The sequence below is a fragment of the Falco rusticolus genome, chromosome 4 (assembly GCF_015220075.1).
Source record: "Falco rusticolus isolate bFalRus1 chromosome 4, bFalRus1.pri, whole genome shotgun sequence".
In the NCBI taxonomy this organism is placed as follows: Eukaryota; Metazoa; Chordata; class Aves; order Falconiformes; family Falconidae; genus Falco; species Falco rusticolus.
In genome coordinates, this window is record NC_051190.1 from 33,290,171 (window position 1) to 33,315,000 (window position 24,830).

Here is a 24,830-nt window from a genome sequence, read left to right on the forward strand (position 1 = left end):
GTTCTGAAACACTCTCGCATTGCTCCACGGCCAAAAGGCTAGGGGGAAAAAAACCAAACACTTCAGCATTGCCATTTCCACAGTGTTAATATCTAACCAGAGACACAAGCATGTCTTCCCCCTTTACATCCTGCAGAAAGCAGTTCTCAAACAGGCTCTATACAATATCTATCTCCTCAAAGTGAAAACCCACTGCCAGTGTAAGAACAAACCTGGGGAAAAGACACTGAGAATAAGCCACCCCTCAATATCCCATGAGGCAGACATGGTATGTCTTTTGAAGAAGCTGTTTTAATTCTCTCTCTAGTTTGGAGTCAGCTCTGTTGTGACTGCCTAGAGAAGCTGGCTCCGCAGACCTCATGCTCTCCACATTTAGGCTTCCATACAGGACGTGCCAAACACAGCATTACCTCCCCAGATGCCACCTCAGTAGCACAGAGCAAGGTAACTCAGAGCACTAGCACAGGCTGCCTGGAGAGGCTGTGCAGTCTCCTTCTCTGGAAACGTTGAAAACCCATCTGGATGTGACTTTGTGCAACCTGCTCTAGGAGAACCTGCTTTAGCAGGGGGGTGGACTAAATGATCTCCAGAGGTCCCTTCCAACCCTGACCATTCTATGATTCTGTGACTCCAACACACCACTAACTCCATGATTTAATTGCAAAGTGACAGTAGCTTCCACCCTCACATACCAAAAATTCAGTCTGTGTTCATCCTATGAGCAGAAATTATTTGGAAGCACTCAACATAGAGGACTATTGGCAGGCAGAGAGATGAGGCCAGCAGGAAATGGGAGGGAGGTCACTGGGAAGCAAACAAAAGCCTCATGTTGTTGATGGGGAAGGGCTGACTCCATGGTCTGCTCTACTCTGGGGAGAAAAAGCTGTTGGGACACCAAAACATACTGGATGAGCCGAGGAAAAAGAAAGGCAGGAGAAAAGAACTACACTGAGACTTCAAAACTTCTGTATGAGGAAAACATATTGCTGCCACTATTCAGTAACAGGAAGTGGGAAATTGGCCGCTAATAAATATGAAGGACAGAGTGATCTTACTTGTGAAGCCATCTTGATAAGGACTTCATCTTCAACCCAGTCCCCAGTAACTGCATTGTACCTGCAAAATCAGGAGATGTACCTCTTAGAAAAATGCAGAGGGAACCCAAATCCTCCCACCCCCAGTGCCTATCCTTCCTTATCTCTGGCTGATTGTTGCAAAGCGTTGCTGCCACTCCAACACAAAAACTTCTTGTCTTTCTACCACACTCCTCCCCTCTTTACTTCAGGTGGAAAAGAAAATGTATAGCTCTTTGAAAAGACACTGAATCCTGTTGACAATGAACAGATCCTACTACAGAAGCAAAACTTTTGCAACACTACAAATTAGGCTTTATCTGCTTGGACGTGAAATCTCCTCTGTGATGCCTAGGCGTTACACTAGGGGCACATGCTGGTTTTGGCTGGGGCAGTATTAATTTTCTTCACAGTAGTTGGTATGGGGCTGTGTTTTGGACTTGTGCTAGAAATAGTGTTAATAATTCAGAGATGTTTTCATTATTGCTGAGCCATGCTTGCACAGAGTCAATAAGGCCTTTTCTGCTTCTCACACCATCCCATCAGTGAGTAAGCTAGGGGTGCCTAAGAACTTGGAAGGGGACACAGCGGGATGGCTGACCCCAACTGACCAAAGGGATATTCCATACCACATGCCATCATGTTTAGCATATAAAACCAGGGGAAGAAGGAGGAAGAGGGGTACATTTGGAGTGATGACATTTATCTGCCCAAGTAACCATTATGCATGATGGATCCCTGCTTTCTTGGGCATGGCTGAACACCTGCCTGCCAACGGGAAGTGGTGAATGAATTCCTTGTTTTGCTTGGCTTGTGTGCATGGCTTTTGCTTTAACTATTAAACTGTCTTTATCTCAACCCACGAGTTCTGATTCTCTCCCCCATCCCACTGTGTGGGGAGTGAGTGAGCAGCTGGGTAGTAATTAATTGCTGGCTGGGATTAAACCATGACAGGGCAGAAAGAGCCTTACCATGCCCTACACACTGGACAGGTTGTCTCCTCCAACCCTGTGCTTGCAGAAACCTGGTTCTGGCTGGGTATCTGCCACAGGGCTGCAGAGGATGTGAGCAGAACGCAGCACCAACTGTGGCTGTGAAAAGCAGCAGGGCCAAGAACTGCCCAACACTGCACAAAGGGAGGAGCAAGTCTGCACAACCCTATGATAATATAGACTCCCCATCCCTTAATTCCCAACACAGTAAAAGCCAAAGAGACAACCACAGTGGTTGAGTCACCAACACATGATTGTTTCCAGCCTGTTTCCCCTGACTTGCACCAAGTACTTCATGCATACAGACACCCATATGTCCCCTTATATATTCTGTACCACCCCAGTCTGCAGCAGACAAAAGAGCTGGAGACAGGAGTATCAGAGCCATCTCTTTTTAAGTATTCGAGTAGCCCTAAACCAGTATTATCACTTATTTGTATTTCAAAATATGCAAACTATTTCAGGACTGTGTGGCTGACCAGGGACAGATGCAGTCTATGGGGAAGAAAAGCACTGCCTGACAGCATTATGTGATTGGAAGGGAGGCCTCCCCAAACACTGATGCTAAGTGGTAATTAACTGGCCTCTAACTCCTACCCCTTCCACCCAGAAACCTGTGTCAGTAGGGTAAATGTTTTGGCAAAGCCTGTGCTAAAGCACTGAGAATACTTTAAGGGCCAAACTCAGTCTTAGCACGTACACCATGCTGAGCTATTCTAGGCTTTATAAGGATTCAAATTCCAGCCACATAAAGCAATACTGCATAAACAGGCAACAGTGAAACTGCTATTTTGGGAAAGGCACAGAGTATTATGTTGCTTTTTTTCCTAAACTACTTAAACTAAATATGCTGCCTCTTTATTGGAATTCATTTCCTTATTAGATTAAGTTTACAGCATTAATAAATCAAGTAGAAAATACTTTTCAGCCTTGTTTCCTGTATACATGACGAAACTCATAAATACTACTAAGGTGGGAGAGAAAGAGTGTGACACTGGTTTTCTGAAATATATTTTTTTTTATGATGTGCAGTATTTACATGTTCCTGGGAGATTCAGTTAAGACACTCACCTTGGACATTACTGACAGCTCTTCATTCATGTAATTACACATATTCTGCACTACACAAACACAGTCCTTGCATAAACCAGCACATTCTGCTTAACATCAGCATTAAAAGCAGAAAGACCCACAGACCTGTAACGAGTGGCATGTTCCGTCTCAATGTCCTCAAGATGAAATTCTGCCCACGGATCAGGCATGTGCTTGGCTTTCTGAATAGCATGTTTCCAGGTTTCCTGAAGAAGTTACAAACTGGCAGGTTATTTATAATCAGCAGCAACTCACAACAACAGCATTTTGTAGAGGACATCAGGATCCCAATGCTACAAAGATATGCAACTACATAAGCCCCCAAAGCACTCTTCAGAGCACTGACCAAGCAGTACAGAAGAACACTCTGATGTTTTATAGCTTTAAGTATAATGAAACACAGTTCAGAAATATAAAGCATCAGGCCTCAGTTTAATTTGCACCACTGTAAAGTTACTGAGAACAGAATCTGGTCTAGTATATCCCAAATACAATTTGTAAGACCTGTTGTAATTTGCAAATATCTCTAACATACACTGCAAATAGTGATAAGGCACACCTAGAGGACATTAACTCACTTTTATTGGTTTGATTTTTAACTTTTTGTAACTAACAGCATATGCTGTTGTGTGTATGCATATGTGTAAGCATAAAAAAGTCCATTAGCAACAGAGCAATATGAACAAAGCAAAATAAACCCAAGGCCCCCAAACTGTGCTCAGCATAGGAAAGAAGAAATTAGAATGTTGTAAAAATGGATGATTATAACAATTCCAGACAAGTAGCTATTTCAATCTCCACCAAGTCAATAGTAAAAATACCAAAGGAGTTTTCTGGAATATAAAGAAACTTCCTCTACCAGCCAATTTAGATGCTTTCACTTAACATTTTGATCTCCCTCTTTTTACACTGTACTGTTCCGAGAGAACTGAAGATATCATCCTGTAACGTCTCAAATGCCTTCTGCAAGGTGAGCAGGAGAAAAGGCCACTGCACCCCCACTAGTAAAGAAATACTGTGGTCTGAGGTTTTGTTACTGTCTGTCTGAATCTCAGGTATGCAGAAACAGTAACTTTTACAATATTAGTGGGCTTTTTTTAATTCTTTTTTTTTTTTTATTTTTCTTTTTTCTTTAAATTCTCTGAATTGAAATCTATGTCAAAACTTTTTAAAAATACAGTGTAAATTCACGTTAGCAATGACATCAAGCAAGTTTCTGAAGCAGCTGAGCTTTTAAATTGTTCATTTATTTCAGCTGTAGTTCTTCATATCTTGCAAACAACTTAAATGCTCCCCTTTCTGACAACAAAACTACAAAATGAACACAGTATTACAATAAATGAAACAAGTTTAAAAGACATACTGAAAAAGATTTCATACATGTTTCATAAGAAAAGGAAGTTGCCTCAGATCATGTGATGATACACATTTCATATGGAACTGGGGAATTCCATACTTGGATACATATGAAAGAAATAGGAAGAGACAGAAACAAGTAGAATTGCTTGGTCAGTTATCTATATCAAATCATTCTTGAGTAGGGTCCCTCTCCAAAAGGTGGTATGTGTCCATGCTAGGTAATGATTTAAGTAAATCAATTACTTGTGCTTGATCTTGTGAGGTGCTTTGAACAAAAGTTGTATTCTAATCTTCAAACAAACAGAAGCTGGACTTCATGGAAACGGTGCTAACAGTGCAGTTTTTCTGCTGCTGTAGGCACACGGCTGCCATACAGACTAAGCAGATGTCTTGCATCCATTCTATTCTCATCCACAGTAGGGAACACTGTGAAGAAACAACTACAGATACGCACTTTAAAAGAAGTGATATTTCAGAGTAGAGATCTAAAGATGGGTATTATTTCATTCAACAGATATCTTTTCCAGTTTTGACTTGATGACTTTTATAGACTGAGGCAAGCAGTTCTCCCAGACAATAAAATAATGAACAAAAAAAGGCCATAAAAGGAAAAAAAAAACCACACCACAAAAAATCTTAATGCAACTATTAGAGATGGTGTTCACATTTTCTTTTTGACCTACCCGACTATGGTCAACCACAGAGCCAATCTTAGAACGATGCTGTGTGTCATTCTAAAGGATGCATGAGAAACATAAAAGTAGGAAAATATACGTGATAAGACAAATGATTGGCAAAGAGTCTTTGTTCTCTTTGTTAACTTTTTTTTAAAAAATTCCACTGAAAAGCCACTCTTTGATTTAAGTTCATTCTTAGAACATTTGTAAACAAACCTACTGAGGTAAGTTGGTAATTTTTTTAAATTGGAAAACATGCATTAAAAGAGTCCTGTCTATTAACTAGCTAATTAAACATTGCTGAGTCCTGTTTAAAGGCAGAGACTTAATAGCAACTATCAATAGCCCACACTGCCATTAGCTTTGGGGTCCGACAGGTAGACTCTGACTAGACCAGGCTGTGGTGGTTTAAGATATTATCAGTCCTGGCTGTCTGCTTCATGGTGTTGGAAATCCAACATTTCTGCAGCTTAAGCAGCAGAAGGAGATTGCTGGCTCCACATCTCAACTCAATGCATTTTATCTGTGATAGGGGCTAAAATGCCAAACTAGACATTGTGGACACCAAAGCATGGGCACATGTATTCTGCAGAAACAATATGATAGCTTAGTAAGGAGGAAATAATTGCTATTTCTTAAGTCCTCATCAGTTTTATCTCAGGCCACATGACTCAGAACTCACACTGCAAATCCAGAGGCAAATATTTAGTACATGCTAAAATGTACACACAAACGAAGACTAAGCTCCCTATCAGGTCTTAACTTGCTTGGTACAGCGCACACTAAAATCTGTCCTCTTGTCTATACTTACTCTTCACCTTCCTTAGGAATATCTACCTTTCAATGTTTCTATTAACTAGCCCTGGTAAAAATTTTACTGCAGACAAGACAATTTCACTTTTAATGAGTTACTTAGTATGTCAGCTGACTGAAATAAACCCTCTGGTATCTCTCCAGAAATAAAGCATGCATTAGGCATAACCAAGATTTTAGAGTATCTATTAAACATATGTTAATATTTATAACAAGAAGTGTGTTAATAAAATATATTAAATCCTAGTCTAGACAAAATCTAAGAGACATGTCAGTTTACCACAAATGTTGCATATTTGGAATATCTAACCTATAGAGTGACTCACTTCCATTCCTGAGGCTCCATTCCCTGACCTGATCTGTGCAAAGGGAGCCAGTCGAGTGGAACAGGACACACTGCCAAGGACACACCATCTACACCCCCTTTGACCTCTCTGCAATGTTGTGACTGCCATTCGTTTCAAAAAGGTCAGACACTGCTCAAGTACACTGTCAGGAACTACTGCCGGTGTTACACTTCATGCCCAAGCACAAGAGTCAACATGTTAAAAGCTGCCCCAGAAAGAGCTATAACCTAAACGTCTATAAAAAAACCTTCTCTATATAAAAATTTTATAATTTATAATTTTATGTCCAAATAAAAACATTATGGATTGTTAACTCTGCTCGGCAAAATCCATAATAAAGTATCTTCTGCCAGGTCCCGATTTAGCTTACAAGTATCATCTTGCAAACCTCCCAATCACCATATTGCTTTTTAAATGGTTTAATCATAATAGCAGTGAATTGTTTGTTAGATCAAAGATCGCTAGATGAAGATCTCCCACTGAACCAAAAGGGACAGTAAGGAATTCCATGGCAGTGTCAGACTATTGGCTTAATGGAATTACTGGCAGGTCTGGAAAAAAAAAAGATTTGTTGTTATTGTTGCTGAGAAGTGTTAGTTACAAGAGATGAAGCAGTTAAGAGAATGCCTCATGCCAACTAAGTAAAACCAAAAACTTATTGAAGGCTGGAGCCAATACTTACCTTAAAGCTAAAGGAGTTTCTAGGAGAAGAGCTTGAACTGTACTGCTCAGTTTTCGCTAAGTTGCTATAATAATTGTCAACTTTGATACCAGTAGACTTGTTAGAAACTGGATCATCAGTTATTGGACAGATAAAATAATTGTCTTCATCATCACTATGAGCATCAAGATAATTTCCAGAGTTTGCTGTAGTCGATCTAGCATTATCAATCCCTTCCATACGAAAAATAAGGTCTTCGTCTGCCATGTTTGTAGGAGGTCAGTTTAACTCCTGCAATGATTAAAACAACCACTACTCCAATGCACATGCAAATGGAGGGAAGAAGCTGGGTGGGAGAGAAAAACAAACAAACAAAAAAGGGTTGTTATAAAAGAACAAATGATGCATGAAACTCATGTCAGCACACTGGTAGAAAAAGAATCATTTGCATATGGCTCTGTAAAAATGATCCTGAAGTACCTAAATACTTACATGTGGCTTTGAACACTTCAGTGCTAGATCTGGGTTTCCAAACAGTTTTTTAATTTTGTTTGGTTTTTAATTTGTAAGGTTTTTAAATTGCTACAGGACTGAGAAAAGTAAATAATCAAGTACAGAACAGTTCTATAAAATCTGAGAGACCGCAAACACCACCTGCTGCTTATGACTGACATTTGTTAATGCTCCTATCTCCTCCTCTGAATGTTTTTATTCTTCCTTATCTGAAATGCTGAGTTTCACAATACTGGTCTTAGAAACTCAAGGGAGTTTTACATCAAGCATTACAGACAGGTTTTAAATTTTTTTCAATACAAGTCTTCTCAAGGATATTGCATACATATATGCCAATGAAGGGAGTATTATTAGGACAACATAGAAAACTGTGCCTCTGCTGCTGAGACTTAAGTTGGCTTTTAGCTCACTTGTTGCCAGCAGTTCACAGTGGAAAGCATGCTAGTAAAAGCGCAGCACATTGCCCAGGCTATCCAGGACATCCCCAGAAGGACAAAGTACAAAAGAGGCAAAAAAAGCAGGCCTGCCATGCCACTGCTGCTGCCCAAGTGCACTCACCAGCAGACCACAGAGACAAGAGGAGGTATGTGTAACAAGTACTTCAACCCTTCTGTCTTTCACACTCTGTAAAAGGATTTCACTTTGGACCAGTCTTGTGCGATCTAAACAATCCTCTTCCAACTCTAAAGACAGCAGATACGGCAGTCTGCTCAACAGCATCAAGTCTCTGAGCTCTGTTTGCTTTACATATAGAGCTTAAAAGAAGAAAACATTCTCCCTGGTTAACAGTCCTTTTCCAAAGAAGTCAGAAAGCTTGATTTTGACATTGGTTGTTACAACTTTTTAGTAGCCAGACTGTGAGAGAACAGAATAGGTAGGGTTTGGCTTCTCCTGGGTCCTAGCTTAGAAGTAAACTATGCAAATTGAAAGTAAAAGCAATAATGTGAGACAGGCAGGTCATGGGGTTTTACTAAAATCTGTTCAACTATTTCTACAACCAGAATGTGGCCTCAGTGAAATATTTACCTAGAATGTCTTCTGACACGTTAAACAATGTAAACAATATTAAACACGGTAAACAATATGGGAAGTTCCATATGGGTATGGGAACTGCAGCTCTGCCAAGTCTCCTCTCTTACTGTAGCTTTTCCAAATTAGTGACACCAGTTTCAGGGAGGCACAGCACAGCACAGACACTACAGCCCAACTGCTGCAATAGACATATGTTATATATATATATAAAAAAGTGAATCATGGAAGTACTTTTCCTGGCACTTGGGTTTCACTCCTGGAGATACTGCAGTGGGAACATGCCCAACAGCCTCCACCTTAGAAACAGCTTGTGATGATTCAGCACAACTCAAAACTAAATTCCTACAGTCCCAAGCTACAGAAGGTCAGCATTGTGTCTTTCACACATTACCAGCCATACAGATGCAAACAGTTTGTATTCTTCCACATTTTACAGTCCAGAGCCATCAGCAGTAGGACACCAACATTTACTTTCAGCGGTATGTTGCCCATTTCTAGACCTTGTCTCCCCTTCCCCCCCACAACACAGCTTCAGCAAAGAGGCCTCTGAAACACAAGGGGGCAGGTGGCTGTGACACCCCTGGAATAGGGTAACTTTACATCTTCTGGGCAAAAGCTCATTTTAGTCCATCATGTATAACATATGCTGCCAAGCAGGCGGCTAGGGATATATGCCCAAGTAGGAAACAGCTGCTACCTGCCAGCATCCCTGCCTCCTGTTCAGCGTGGTGCCTTTGCTTCAGAGTGCTTCTCCATAGCTGAGGCTCCTTTTCCACACTGCCAGGCTATTTCCCAGACACTCTTGCACTTAAAGCTCTTTTCTTCCTCTGAACTCTTGTCCTTTTCCTGCTGAGCCCACTCACGTGATCAAGTACACATCTACGGAGGTTTCCAGCTATTGAGGAAGATACAAACAGCCAGAGTGGAGCAGGTCCACGATTCATCTAATATGCGCTGCTGCTTCGAAAAGCAAAGAAACCTTCACAGAACAATAATCCGCCCCTATCACATGTATTTATAATTGGTCACAGCTCACATTTTCCGAAACGCTATTCTCATTAACTGCACTATCACTAGGTTTCAGAGTCATTTCCTGAAGTCTCTAACACCTGTCTCTGCCAAATTTAATGACTTTCTGTAAAGACTTTAATACCCAATCACATCAAAAGCTCAGACCACATTAAAGTGAACACACAGACCAAAGTGAAATTAGCTTTCTGCTATACACTTCTGTTAATTGTTTCTTCTATTGAGAGTAAAACATACATCTGATTCCCCTATAACTGTATCCTGCTTGCAGCTTTCCAGGTCACTCCACTATTTCTTGTTGCATTTTTATTCAATTCTGAGGTCCATCGGCAAATCTGATCGCAGCCAAGCTCACAGAAAAGAATAACCTGACTCATTAAAACTGACCAGGAGAATGCAACACCTGGGCAAGAACCCAGTGGGCACCAACACAGCACAGCTTCCTCCACACCACAAATACTGCGGTGAACTGGGGGCAGGTGTGAAGAGCAGGACGGTTTGTATTGAGTCTGACATCCTCACCATCCGCCTCTCAGGGATTTACTTCAGACTAACCCTAGTCCGATCTCAGGGAGTGGATACCACCAGTGGCTGCACTACGTTCTCCAGTTAAGTTTCATGTACAAGGAGTTTAGTTTGCCAGCTCTGAGACTGCTTTTCAACATGACTCAAAGTACAATGAGCTGAAATGATCAGGAGACTCCCTTCAGAAGCACTTCTCTGATTAGAATAAAAAGCCAGCATAGGCTTACCCACGGGAAGGCTGGAAAGGGACAGACACACAAGGGACTGGGCTACTGCTTGATTTTACTGTACTTTCCCTCCTTAAGAATAATAAAGCGGCTGTACTAACTGCATCATGGCTCTTAAACCACTATCAGTGCTTAAGAGTTTTTCTTTGAAGCAATTGGAAACCAGTAGCACAAGCACAAACTTCCAGGCACACTCCAATTAATAGGAACATTTTCTCTTCATTTTAGCTTTCATTATTCACATTGCTCTGCTGCATGAAAAACAGGAAAGGGTTAGATGAATGCAAAATAATCATACAAATCTTCACACAGATTGAGCCAAGTTTAAACAAATATTTGCTGGCAAGTCTGCCACTGAATTTTGCTGGCTGTCCAAATGGGTACTGTGAGCATTACAGTCAGGTCTGCCTTGTTTTGTTCTTGATTAGAGGGCAGAAGTAGACTACAAAAAGCAGCATATATTCATTTGTTTCACATGAGATAGAGCTTAAAAGACATTTGGTCCTGGAGCCCTGAAAACAACTATTTGAGCTTACAGAGTATTGCACTTAATTTGTTCTCAATATTATATAAGTATCACCCTTACTTATGACATCTATCTAATGGAAGTATCATTTGTTTTCCAAGCTAGAAAAATGAAATGTAGTAATGATCAAAGCCCTTGCAAGAGGTGGAAGTCTACATAGATACTTTGAAAATACCTGCACCTACAAAAGAGAGGATTAGTTAGAATTTTCAAAATTTGGCCCCAACACTGGCTGTGCAACAACATGCAACTTCAAGCAGACACTTCTAAGTGTCCCATCAATAGCTTAGCTCTAGAGGAACCTCACCCAACCAGCTAAATCAGGGATTTTCACATAGCTAGCCTAAAAAGGCAACTATAGAAGAAGGTTTGCAGCTTTGCTTCACTGTTAGTCCTCAGCCCTGTGCATATTCAGCCTTCTTTCTCCATTAAATATTAACAGATAGATAGACTCCTACCGCAGTATTCATAGCTGCAGGTCTTACACCATGGCTACCAAAACATGGTCACCACAGAAACAATGCCTTATTGTATGGCAGCTTTCACCAGCAATATTATGTTGTTGGTTACTGCCTTTCTATGGTGGTAGCATTCTCACAGCTCAGCTAGCACCACAGGTAATAGCAGCACTCCACCTACATCAGGCAGCATCACCTACAGCAAACCACTGCTGAAAGAGGTCTGAGCCAACTCATCTGACTTTGCACCAAAGCAGATTTGGAGCATGCATATGACCAGCTCTTCTAGCAAAGACTACATGACAGCTGTAATTTCGGGAAAGAAGCAGTAGCACATAACTGGAAGGGGAAGGTATCCTCAGCTGCCACTACCTTACCCTCATTTTTACTGCAATCATCCTAGCAGTGTCTAATGAGTATTCGAGAACATTAACCTCTACTACTTGTCAGCACACACAAACAGCAGATGTAAAACGATGCTTCAAATCTGGGACTAACTCCAGGATATACTGTAGCACCGGACTAGCCTCATTACCCACAACTGCTGTCCTGCACTCATTTCTACTGCTGCAGTCGCACATGCATCAGCAGACCCACTGGGTCATGCAAACACTGAGAAGAAGCAGCAACAAGAATGCAGGTGTATGCAGCAAGGATTGCAAACATTCATGATCCCTGTGACTTGCTGTGTAAATGGAAAATCATCACACAAATCAGTTTGTATTTAAAGCTAATGGTGTTTATTAAACTCTCTGTGTTTTTCTTAGAATCAAACTTCTTGTAAAGGACTTGAGGTGTTTACTTTGGAAGCGTATTAACTAAAAACTGCCCTCACACAGCATGCTCTTTGAAACAGAATTCAATAATCAAACTTTAAACTACATAAACACTACTTTAAACTTCACAGTTTATTCAACAAAAAGCCCTACAAAAACAGCCTGAGCTTCATCCCACATCTTATATTCTCTACTTTTTACATTATGGCATAAAGCTGTACTATCTAGGAATTGCTGTTATTTTTGCTATGTTTTGATCATTTAGCCTTTAATATGAACTACAGAAACTTTCCTAGGGCTAAGCAGCAAAGAGAGGCAGACTGAACAGGATGTAGCCTACAAGCATGCATTATCACACACAACCTATAATTTAAACTACCCACTCCAATCCACTTTGAAAATTTATTCCATGTTTTTAATCAACTTTGTACTACATGATTCAAAATGAAGATAGTTTATGATACAGTTGGTTATTAAATCTGTTCAAGTCTATTAATTTTGGGGTTTTCCAATGCCTGTCTAAAGTACTTCTCTTCTCTTTATATCCAAGAGTCACACCACCAGGAGAAGCAGGTGTGTTGCAAGGACAATCCACTGTGTTGTCACGTGCAGTGCATATGCAAACACAGATAAACAGAGGGGAAAATTCACATCACAGTGCTGTCAGAATATGACTTGTTTCTTGTAGGTATCTGTTGTTACAAAACACTGCTGGGTTTGGTGGGACCCTTGAGCAAGGCCCCACAGCTGCCTCAGCATCAAAACCTGCCTTAATTCATCCCAAAGAGCTAAGCGATAGGAATGCTCTAGTGAGCAAAGGAAGGGACAACTGGAGCATCTCCCACTACTTCTTAGTGGCTGTTTCAGCTCAGAAACGGCCCTTTGCCCCTCTTTAGCACAGGACAGGGGAACAGGAACTACCCTAGAACAGAAGTCCCATCTTCTCTTGTAAAGAAGCATTAAAGCAAGAATGACCCAGCTCTCACTGGTGTAATACTAAATCCCTTTTTAATACCACCATCAGCTAAAGCCATCTAGTAGGATACCTGTAACAGTAGCAAGCTATTTTTTTCTTTAAGAGAGAAATCACTTCTCAGATTAACATTCTTATAAAATACTGACTTGAAATTTAACCTCAACAACTATGCAGGCTGTGTGCCTTACAAAGTACCATTATCATCTTTAGAAACTATAGACACAAAACTATATAACATGGTCCGGAACAATCCCACTAGCTATGTTAACATCCCATAGCACGTTCAGAACTACTGTGCTTTCCAAACACCCAGCTGACCCTTGTGACACAAACATCTATTCCCATCTGCACTGCATACCGGCAAGAAAACAGGTTTAGCGAGTCAAGGTTAACAGCTGTGATAAAAAACAAGATTAAAAAAAGAGATGTCTCAGCTTACTGGCTACTTTTGACAAACTTGGTTTTACCAAGTACAGATCTTCTAATGGTAAGCATTTACTTCAGGTCCCTTCCAGTGTGTCATCACTGCAAACGGCAGGACACAAATGACATTCAGTTTGTCTGCAAGCACAGCTGGGATAACACATGGCACTTGCCTGAGCGTGTTAGAGAGCAGCAATGCAAAATTCATGAAGCAAATGGGAGAGTGCGTCTATGCCAGCTGAGTACGAAGCATTTGAGACTCAAAACCCTGTGCAAGGAACCACACTGCGGCTTCGAACATGCCAACGGATTTTAGAGTTGCAAGCGATAAAGGCACAGAAACAACCCTTCTAAGCCAAGTCCACCCTTCTGCCAAACACACCAGCAAATACTATGTTAGCAGCAGCCAAAACACAAGGGTATAAAAGGAACTTTCAAGATAACTTGAAAATGTCCTTCCATTGTCTTTAATAGCCCTGTCATTTCAACTGGCTTTTAATGCACTGAACAAGTAACAATCACCGACTTTCTGTAAGATCAGTACTCCGCGCTGTTAATTGAACCCATGCTGTACGCCTACAGAGGCATTTGGAAAACTACCCAAACACGATCAGTCCCGGAGGGGAGCCAGCCCGTCACCCCGCCAGCGGCCTGTCACCCTGCCTGCGGCCTGTCACCCTGCTGGGGGTCCAGCCTGTCACCCTGCCCGCAGGTGGCCTGTCACCCTGTCCACTGGCAGCTTGTCACCCCGCTGGGGGTCTGGCCTGTCACCCCACGGCTGGCTGGCCCATCACCCTGCCCGTGGCCTGTCACCCTGCCAGGAGTCCAGCCTGTCACCCCGCCAGCAGCCCGCCACCCTGCCTGCAGCCCCCCACACACCACGACCTTCCCCCCTCTCCCCCCGGTTCTAGAGTTACAAACAGTATTTCCACACTTTTAAATTCGGTGTGCCCTAAAATTAACTGCACAGCCCTAGTAACATGTACGGATGGAGCCATTACCTCCAGGCGTAAAGTGCAGGAGTGCTGCCCAATACAACAACTATATAAGGTTATTTTTCGGTCACCTCATAAGCTCACGGCTTGGCCACCGGCCCTTTACAAGCTCGAACCGCCAAGCCAGTCATCGTTTTCTGTAATTAAAAACGCCCATTCCGCCCTCGGTACGTTCGCGCCGCCAGCAGCAGCCTCGGCGGACCCGACCCCCCGCCGCTGTCGGCCCCCGCCCCGTGAAGGCACCTACCGTCTCAGCGCGGCGCAGCCCCGCCGCCCGGCCCGGTGCCGAGCGATTCCGCTGCCGAGCGATTCCGCTGCCGCCGCTGCCCGGCCCACGGCAGGCGGGCGCGCAGCCGCCCTGCTGAGGGGAGGCGGGCAACGCCGCCACCGCCCCCCGCCACCGCCTTCCCGCCCCCCCCTCCACTGCCTCCCGCCTCCGCGGCTTTCCCGCCCAGCGCGCGGGCGGGTGGCACCTCACCCTCTCCTCAGCGGCTGCGCGGGGCGGGCGCCATCCGCTCGTAGCGACGGCGGGAGTCCCCCGATACTGTTTTCCTGTGAGGAAACCTATGAAAATGTGAGGAGAAACTCCCCGATTGGCAGCGTTAGGTGTTAGAAATGCAGGGATCCCGGGGCAAGGGGGAAGCGGGTGCGCTGGAGACCCGCGTGAAGCCAGCGCTCGGAGCGCGGCTCACGGGAGCCGCGCCTGAGCTTCCTTTCGTTTCTCCTTCCTTTGGATTTGGAGCCAAGAGGTGGGTTTCCCTGGGCAGGTGGTCCCAGGGGAAAGGCCCACTGCACGGCAGCCTTCCAGGACCCCAGCACAGGGGGAAGGCAGAGGGAGTAGGCTGGGGGGGCCTTCGGGGGCGCTGTGCACTTCAGGTTGGCCTCGTCAGCTAAATTAAATGGCACAGTGCTCCACTTCCCCGTGAAAAATGGCAGAATTATGCATCAGAATGCAAGTTCCAAAGACCATGTTTCCTCAAAGCACCCACATTAGCATTCTTCCTGAAACACTGGCCTTCTGGATTGAAAACGCTTATGTTTCAGCTTTTCTCCCAAGTTACAAATTGTGGGAAATTTAAACAAACTCCTTATCCTTTCATGGGTTACATGGAAATAAATGTAAATAGGTTCCGGTTGAATTGTATTGCTTGGAAGCCTGCAAAGAGCCGGCCACTTCTGACTGTTGTTGAATCTCTCTCTTGTGTAAATAATCCTCATTAGTGCTTTTTACCATGAGTAAGGGTTATAAAACCGAGACTGGAAGATGTGAGTGTGTTCTTTGTGACTGCCACTCGTGACAGCACTGACAGAAGAAGGCACAATCCCTGTGCTCTCCAAAGAGGAAGGCAACAGAGAGATAAATGCTGCTGCAATGCTAGTGCTGAGATAATCTTCAGGAGGAAGATTAGTAATATTTAATTAAAAACACACTGAGCAGATGCTCTGACTCTCTGCCAGGAACACCTGCCTGCTACTGCCATTACTTGCATAGATTAAACTGCATTTTAGTTTAGGCACTGGAGGGAGCAGCATGTGTGTACAGGAACGCTGTCTGCAGTTCAAGGGTACCTGACATTTTGGCAGTGATTTCCAGCACTATGCTGAGGGCGCAGCGCTCCTTTGAGAACGTTAAGTGGAGACTTGACTGAGCCCTCTTTCAATGCTGCTTCCTGAAGGCACATTTCTGGGTAGCCTCAAATTCCTGCAGAGTTTAAGCTCAAATTCAACACATTTACAATGTTTGTGGATTGTGCAGAAAATCTCTGAGGTGCTATTAATAGCCCAGCTGCAAATCACTGTTGTAAATATTAACAGCTATCGAAAACTGAGCGCTTTTGCCCCATTAGCACCAGAATGTGCATCTCCCCTTTTCTCGTTTCTGCAGGCAGCCCAGCTGAGCTCCCTGGGGAGAGCAGCACCCGGCAGGGCTGCCATCAGGATGCCTGGCAGCAGGGCCTGAGAAGGGGGCAGACTTGTCAAATTAATTCTGAAGGCCCGGTGGAAGCCAGATGTCTGGTTCCCACTGCATGAAAATTTGTTGATAATGGTTAAAAAAAGTAACCATCTGCTATCACAGGCTACTGATAACACTGGAATACTGTTACCGGCATGGTACCTGAGCACAACAGAACAAGTCACAAGAGTAACTGGCTTTAAACTCACCCAAACACACAACGCTGTTGTGGACTAAAAGGCAACCAGTGGCATACAGCTGTATGATGCTATATATCCTCATGGAGAGTGTTCTGCTATATTCGGAACATAATTAGGTTATACCATCTTGAGCTACACATTTCTCATGCTTTAAAATAAGCTAGTTCTGGTACCCATATGCAAGGGCATACTTATTTTCCAGATTAGCCTGGGGCTTCTCTGTAACATTTTCTTAAAAGAACAACTGGTGACTACAAAAAAGCATTTGAAGAAATACTAAAGATGTATAGTGATATTAGACATTAGCCCAGACATGCTGCATCTTCTAGTTTTAGTTTTCTATTTAGACGTTACCTATTGTATTCTTAACACTTAAGGAGTTTGAATCACTTTTTTTTTTGTTTGAAAATAGTAAAAAATAAATTTAAAATGGAAACCTAGGAAGTTAGTGGCTTGCATGTCTAGTATATTGTTCATTTTGTACATTCAGCAATGCATACATATATTTTCCGAGACACTGAAGCCTGTAAAGTTCCAGCATGCTTGTGTTAAATGAGGTTGTTTAGAAATTGCTGTTCTAGGGAACTGTGGTTTTTGAAAGGAAAAAGGAAAGCACACCCCAGACAACACTAACTTCAGAGCAATTTTGTTCTGCATTCATTTGAAAATGCAGATGAAAAATTGCCTGTAAATCAATTAACTCTCTGACAATTTGTGCCTATACACTCCTGTGCCAGTCCCTTCCTACAAGGTAAATCCAGTTGGTCATAAAACTCGCTTCAGCCATATGGTAGGTGCGTATAGTATGCATGCGTAAAACTTCTTGGAGCACCAGTGGATGACTTCCTATGGGAAGAGCAGTGGTAGACAATTTCTCTGTATTGTTTTAATTCCACTGCATTTAGTCCTAATGTTTTAGCTCTGTCCACAAACTAATTATACAAATTCCTCCTGCAGGCCTCCCTGAGTAAGATAATTCGGTTTTTCTGCTCGCCAGCAACAGCTTGAATCTGGCCCCGGCTGCCAAACCCAGCTCCCCCAGCGAGGTGGACAGGAGTAGCGTGGCTCACGCCATGCCCGTGCTGGCAGCAGCAGGTAAGCCAGGCTGCGGGGCGGCAGGGCCAGCAGTAGGCAGGCAGCCCTGGCCACCAGCTGCACTTGCCACCGGCCTCTGCCGCTCCATGCTGAGCCGCACCGCGGTACAGGCAGCCAGGGGCCTTCTGGCCCAGGGAGATGGCGCAGCCAGGGCCGCTGTGCTGCCAAAGCCAGCCGCTGGCGGGGAGGCCGCTAGCCCTTGCGCCGGGAGGGCCGGCAGAAGCCAGGGGTGAAGGCAGGGGGTCCTGCCTGGGAGGCCGAGGACTGTGTGCGGGCCGAGACAGCCGCGAAGGGCTGCCCTCACTGCGTGCCGCAGCGTGGGCAGCCTGGGGCAGCGGGTCCGCGCCCTCCCGGGGTCCGCGCCCTCTGGAGGGGCAGCGCTCCGCCGCGGGGAACAGCGCCTGTCGCGGTGCCGGCCTGCGCCCGCCGCGGTCAGAGCGCCCCGAGGCGCGGCCCGACGGCCTGATCCCCGGGGGAGCGGGGCGGGAGGAGACGGGGGCCGGACCTGGCGGCCGGCCGGGCCCCGGGGGAGGGCGAGGGCCGCGCTCTGGCCTGCCCAGGCGGCGGCCGGGGGTCAGCGCGGGCGGCGGCCGGGACACGTGTGCAGCCAGCTCCGGGCGTGCGGCAGCGGCGCCACCTGTCGGGCGCGGGGGGCCGGCGGGGCCTGGGGCGGGGGCCTGGGGCACGGAGCGCTCCGCCGGCGAGCGCGGCGGTCCGCAGTAGTTGCGTTTCCCGGGCAGGGAGGGCGCCGGGCGGCGTCATGATCGCGCAGGCAGCGGGTGGGCGACGCGCGGGGCTGGGTGGGGAGCGCGGCGGCGCCGCCTCGCAGAAAGAGGCCTGGAGGGCGGATGAGCACCCAGGCGGTAGCGTGGCCGAGTGGTCTAAGGCGCTGGATTTAGGCTCCAGTCATTTCGATGGCGTGGGTTCGAATCCCACCGCTGCCAAGCTGTTTTGTCCCTGCCGCGGCGGCGGCTCCTTTTCGCCGCCCGGCCAGCGAGGCCGTGGGGGCGGCCAGCGGGGGCGGCCCGGGCACCGCGCCTCGGGGTGCAGGGGGTGCTGATCACGGGCGTCAACGTCGAGTGATGCGAAGTTGTGGAATGCGCGGGGGAAAGGGGCCGCCGTGCCACGCGTTCCTTTCGGCTTAGAAACACATCCAGCCACTCTAGCGTCGGTAGTTCTGCTCTCCCGTGCTGTGCTGGGCTTACTGCGCCCACGGGCAGTGCCCCTGCCCGTTGCTGCCCACCCTGCACCGAGGCGGCTGAGCGAGCTCTGCGCGCCTCCGGAATTCTCAAATCCATCTGTGGTTACACCCGCCCCCCGCCATTGAACCCCCTAGAACTCCTGCCTCTTCCCCGGCACTGTCTCCTTTCCCAAGCTCCATGCTCTCCATGGTTCCCTCCCCATGTTACAGGCTGGAAAAGGGGCAGCATGAGCAGCCGGGGAGCAGGGAGTGGTCAGTTCCAGACCCCATCTGCTTTAGGCCCATTAACAGTTAATTCTAAAAGCACATGGTTCACTTTAGCTAATGCAGGGCGTTGCTCAGTAGGATTGCGACGCTTTAGAAATTAGTTGCAAAAACGTAGTTGTAACTCGAGTTCAGCTGATATGCAACTACGTTGTTAGTTGTTGACCTCAGTAACTAGGGAAGGTAAAGGAAGCAGTACAGAGATTACTGCAAACTCAGAGCGGCAGGTTCCTCTCAGTACTGGACACAAATACACTTAACTAATGTAACTTAGTTAATAACTTATAATTTAACTAAATACACCATTTACACTCGTGAAAAACCTTACCTGCATGTATCGCCTGCGCCGCTGAGCTGTTGAGGTGCTGTCAGAGGTGGCTCTGCACCCCAGGGGCAGGGCAGGGAGCCGTTCTGGAACAGCGTGCACGGAGGCACAGGACTGACTTCAGGGAAGTTTCAAGTATGCTTTTATTTTCCCTCATATGCAGTGATACAGCTAATTCACCAAAGAAATGTACACAGTGAATTCTCTCCGTACAGCTGGTGTTATTTACAGTAACCTGTTCTGTCTGTCCCTTTGCTTGTTCCACAGTTCCCCAAGGTAGTGAGCCATGGCAGCAGCTGTGGTCAAACCTTCTTCTTATTTTAACCATTTTTCTTCACCAGTGAAGCATGGTAGGCTGGCTGTAGCTCTTGTTCTTTCTGCAGGTTCTCATTTACTTCAGCAACCAACTTGGAAAGTTGGTTTTTTGTTGTGAAATAAACAGAGGCAACAATCTGGAGTCTACTGTGTTTCAGTGATTTGGCCATAATTGTTTACTGTATTTTAATTTCTTGAGTACAGCTACTGATACATTAGAATTTTGGTTTTAAATTTAAAAATAACTGCCTGTTTGTTGCATTGGGGCCAGTAACTATTGTGGAGATTAGAATGATCCAGCTAGCAGTACTGTGACTGAGTACGTGCACTTCCTGCAAGTCAGTGTTGTGTTTCTTTAAAAAAATGCAAAACTGAAAGGCCATCAAATCTTAGAGAAAAAAAGATCAAACTTGAACTAACAATTAAAGAAAGCAACACTTTGAAGAAGATATGATGATTCTGGGCTTCTGGTCTGGTTTTAATGTAATGGTCCACGGAATCAGCAAATGCAAACTTCTCTGGGCTGTACCCCAGCTGACTCCGTGCCTTGTCTATTCGAAACGTATGAGTTATAGAAATGTTCTGTACCTATAGGGCAAAAGAGTCAACATACAAAGATATGAATACATAGGAAGTTGGAACAAAGTCTGTAAATGGTAGCAAAAACACAGTTAAAGGAAATGTAAAATAACCCCCCCCCAACATTATATCAACGTCCTATTGACATTATGTCACATTATTTTTAAAGTTGTTCACTCAAAAAGAGAATCTTGAAAGCCCAAATAGGCAGTAAAAGCTGCAAAACGGAATCCGCCATCTTGAAAACACCCTCAAAAAATGTTTGGCACTCTTGTTTATGTACCTAAGGAGGCAGATGAAAGCCATCTCTTAGATGCCTAAATTTCTTCAGAAATTAGGGCCCAACCGCACAGCCAGAGCCATACAGGATACTGGGCCTTGGAAGGAAGGGGCCGAAGCAGCCTCTCCCAGATGGCAAGCATAAGCTCGTATCTTTTCAAAGATCATGGTCAGGAGCAGAATATATTGGTTAAAATGTACAAAACATGCATTTGCCCTGAAAACTGGAGGCTGAAGTAGTACTGGGTGGATTTTATTCTCTACTGACTTAACCTTACATCATCGCTCAGTATTAACAGGTATGTATGCATCCTGTGAGAATTAAGGGGAGTTTACAAACAGAGACTTTACCTCATTTCTGGTCAGCAGTGGGGACAGTTCAACAAATGGTTTCAGCATCAGATGAAGGTATTCCATTATCATGGCTGCACAACAAAAGATTTATACTTGAGGTAAGAACAGTACATTGCTATGCTACTATGATTTTAGCATATCTCGCACCATATATAATAGTGAAGGATAATCACATACCTAAGAGCTCAGGACACTGTTACCAGCATCAGTGGGACTACTTGCCACAAGGGGCTGGATTTAATCTTAATACTTTAGTCAGCCTGAATTAGGGTGCTTGTGTGAAAAGGGTTTGGAGGGTTTGTCACAGGTCTAGTGAAAAGATCATGAGACTTCATAAAAAATGTGGTAACAATACTCGAAGTTGGATTCTGTCTTGGCTGCACATGGGGGTTGAATCTGGAGAGAGCATGGGATACAGGAGAACCAGAAATTGCCCATGCTGCAAAGGAGATATTCTTCAGCGTATCTCTGAAGTCATGGATTTTTACATTTAACCTTTCATATTTATACAAAGTTACACATCTGTGAAGTCCTACATAAACTCTGTCTTTGTGGGACTTAAATAAGAAATCATTCTGTTTTGAACACACTGGATAGACTGAACTTTACCCCTAACTGTTGCACACTCTATGAGCCCACAGCATATTATTTTTATACATGAAAACTGTGGGCAAATTAAAAAAACCACAACATTCTGTTACAATTAGGAATAAGGGTAGTGTGGACAGGAAAGAGAAACGTTGATAAAATATTTTTACCTGATGCATAAACTAAGGAAGTAGGAATACGTATCCATGGCTTACTGCAACCTAATCTTTCAAACTGAAAGAGATTTAAAAAAAGACTGAAAAAACCAGAAACCTCCAACAAGGTTTTAAAGTTTCAATACATAAGATGTTTGTGGAAATATTTACTGATAAAACAGAAAAATTCATCATTGCTGTTACTATTTTGAGTTTTCAATTTTTCAGGGGATTCTACTTAAATGCCACATGCAGATGTGATGTAATTTTCAAGTGACAGTCTTAAAAAAAAAAAAAAGTTCATACTAGTTGATCAAAATGTCACAATGTCCTGATACCTAATTTAGCATTGCAACACATTTATGGTTTTGAGCCCATCGTTAACAATAAAATGGTCTTTTGAAAAGAATTTATATTACAGTTTAATAATTAAGATTTATGGTTTTTGTCTACCCAAAATATCCGCCATTAACAGATGTGCGCTCCAGAGATTAAGATAATGGCAGCTCCAAAGAGGATACTGGTTTAGATGGTCTTTTGGTCTCAGTGAAGAAAGTTGCTTTAATGCAGTATTTTAGGTAGGCTTTGTTACAGCTGTAATCCCATGGGACTTCAAGCAGGAATTAAACCCACATTCAGAATGGAACTCTTACACCCAAAGCAAACATACCAAATGTAACATGCACACAAGACCTGGAGTTGTATAGTCAAGGAAATTAATGTATTTGGAGATAAAGTATATACTGCACGTACAAGTGGAGTTAACCATTCAAAAAGGTTGAATTTTTCACCATCATTAATGAAATACACCTGGCCGCTCTGTTAAAGAGGTAGAGAAGAGACAAGTTAGTAAAAATAATAATGCATATATATTTACTTCTTTTTCTGTATCTCATTCCGTATGAATAGCTTAAAATAATACAGCAAAATAAAATATTCTTGGATGTACATACAAGTCAACAAACTCTCTACACGTGTTTCAATCAGTTGTGCACTAAAGTGTGCAATGAAATTGGTGGACAGGTGCCTATACAGGATGGCTATACTGACTATATGGAGATTACTAAATGCATGGCAAGGTGCCATATCTGACTTGCGCTGTTAACATGTATTCACCAAATGGTGGGACATGTTCTGATCTTGGTCTAGTTAAGACTTACTGAAATCCGTAAGCCTCCATCTGTGTAACCAAGGCGTAAGTTATCTCTTTCCCTTTTGCTTTTACGGGTTTAGAAAAAGTGTTTTAATCTACTTTAAAGATCTTTCTAATATACTTTAAGGGTAGTGCTTCTAGGTCAAATAAAAAACTGTTTACAAGGAGGAAAACAGTTGTAACTATTATTTAGATCAATGAATCCAAATGAAGTGTGCTTTTATTTGTGTATGGTGCGGGAAGACCTGGTTATCACAGTTCAGAACATTATCTATGCATCTATATATACAGAGGAACAGAGGATAAATCTGCCTGAACTTCCAATTCCATTTCTGACGTAGCAAACATCCTTTGCTCGTCTTCCAGAAATGGCAAATAGTAAATTACAGAAATGCAGCGATGGAGATACTCTTACAGAATTGAATATTCCAACTCTTAACACACTGCACAGCCAATGCTGCTGTGTCCCACATTGTTCATAGCACATTTGTCAACTAAACCCACAGACAACAACAGAAGCTAAAACATTAATTACTGTTACTACAGTAGTTACTATAGTACAGGATACAGTGGCAGGATCCACTATCAAGTGAAATCTACTGTGATGCTTTTATTGTTTACTTACAGCTATGTAGTTCTTTTCAGGGGTGAGAGCTTTAGCAGCTAGTATTTGAGCTTGTACAAGATTCTCTGCATGCACCCAGTTCATTTTAGCAGAAGGGTCCCCAAACTTGAAGCTAAGTAGCCCTCTCTCAATATTCTTCTGTAGACATAAATAAGCATGAAACCAAAGCAAAATGGGTTTTAAAGTGAGGTACAGTGCATTTTCTTGTCCAGCTAAATGTAGGTTTGTCTCTACTTAACAAAACCAACCCCCCCCCCCCCCAGTAATCAATTAAAAAGAATCAAGAGAAGTGCAGAGACCTCTGAAAATATTGCTCATGTTGACAGATCAAAGAACATATTGAAAACAATATGTCCTGAATTTACAAAAAATACAAGTTTCTTCTAAGGATAAGTAAAATATTGTATGGAAAGGTAAGATCCAGTTCTGAGTGGATCAGAAGTATTCACAAAATAGGATTAAATTTAACAAATAGCTTTGGCTGGGAAAAAATGGAAGGTAAAGCCAAGTGTCACATTTTTCATTTAACAGCTATATTTTAGAAACTGCAAAAGGTTACAGTGGCATAATGGGCTCATAACAAATAAACTTAAAATTTTAAGTGGAATTTTTTAAAGACTATCCTTTTTTCAGGGCCTAAGCGAACATATCAGTTTTAACTAAAATGACACTTGCCATTTTTATAAATTATTTTATTTAGGAGATGATAAATTATACCTTGGCTGACTTAAATATAATTCCCTACCTCAGCCATAAAACAGAAGAATTTATTGTGGGGTAAGCTTAAATTTATTCTTTCCTCAAAGCTGTGCGTAACTTTATATAGTACTAATGCTTTTAAAATAACTGACTCGTATAATTCTACAGGGATCATATTCCAAACACTGTGCTAGTCCTACAGTTTAAAAGACAGCAAGTGCAAAAGAGTAAAATGTGAGCACCTCAGCTGTTTGCCCTTTAGTAACCTATTGTACCAGAACACACTTCGGACTCCTTAACTTGTTTCATTGGTTAGTGAAAGCTGTTAATAGTTGAGACTGGAAATAAGATATTTTGTCCTATCCCTTTTCATTAATATTTTAAGCCATTTGGTGTAAGCTGCATGCAAGCAGACATTTGAAAAATCATAGGTTGGCCTGAATCTTATAATTATAGTAAGCATTAAATTATGAAGCTGGAGTTACATGTGTTTTAAAAAGGCTTTTTTAACTTACTATACATTCTTTACAGACAGAATATCATGCCTGTT

General features: G+C 43.5%; 2 protein-coding genes and 1 non-coding gene across 9 annotated transcripts in view; 1 reads left to right on the forward strand and 2 right to left on the reverse strand.

Moving 5' to 3' along the window:
* EEF2K (eukaryotic elongation factor 2 kinase) overlaps positions 1–14,857 on the reverse strand; it is a 34,260-nt gene extending 19,403 nt beyond the window's left edge. For 3 of the 7 annotated variants that reach the window (XR_005103691.1, XM_037383692.1, XM_037383688.1), the window contains exons 1-6: positions 14,742–14,857; positions 7,036–7,360; positions 5,200–5,250; positions 3,263–3,363; positions 1,056–1,116; positions 1–38 (exon numbers count right to left, since the gene is read on the reverse strand). Coding sequence is in view for 6 of the 7 variants with exons in the window: in XM_037383692.1 (XP_037239589.1) it covers positions 1–38; positions 1,056–1,116; positions 3,263–3,363; positions 5,200–5,250; positions 7,036–7,281 (497 nt within the window). In the remaining variant the exon portion in view is untranslated. Of the gene's footprint in view, positions 39–1,055; positions 1,117–3,262; positions 3,380–4,759; positions 4,943–5,199; positions 5,251–7,035; positions 7,361–9,256; positions 9,455–14,741 lie in introns of those variants that run through there. The other 4 variants (XM_037383690.1, XM_037383691.1, XM_037383693.1 and 1 more) reach the window with 4 other exon arrangements.
* A 3,748-nt stretch (positions 14,858–18,605) lies between these two features.
* Positions 18,606–18,687, forward strand: TRNAL-UAG. Its single transcript has one exon. It is a non-coding gene; the product is annotated as a tRNA-Leu (tRNA).
* Positions 18,688–19,680: 993 nt separating this feature from the next.
* Positions 19,681–23,947, reverse strand: LOC119147817 (putative short-chain dehydrogenase/reductase family 42E member 2). The gene is made up of 5 exons (XM_037387248.1): positions 23,582–23,947; positions 22,557–22,622; positions 21,819–21,882; positions 21,058–21,131; positions 19,681–20,436 (listed from the first exon to the last, which is right to left on the reverse strand). Exons 1-5 carry the CDS (start codon positions 23,663–23,665, stop codon positions 20,188–20,190), a joined length of 537 nt encoding a protein of 178 aa, XP_037243145.1. The 5' UTR covers positions 23,666–23,947; the 3' UTR covers positions 19,681–20,187.
* Between the last annotated feature and the right edge of the window lie 883 nt (positions 23,948–24,830).

Excerpts from the sequence above, each read along its gene's own strand:
- LOC119147817 (XM_037387248.1), bottom strand. The coding sequence starts at position 23,665 with ATGAACTGGGTGCATGCAGAGAATCTTGTACAAGCTCAAATACTAGCT. Across the intron at positions 22,623-23,581 it reads CTGAAAAGAACTACATAGCT|AGCGGCCAGGTGTATTTCAT; the intron begins GTAAGTAAACAA and ends CCTCTTTAACAG. Across the intron at positions 21,132-21,818 it reads TTCCTTAGTTTATGCATCAG|CCATGATAATGGAATACCTT; the intron begins GTAAAAATATTT and ends TTTGTTGTGCAG.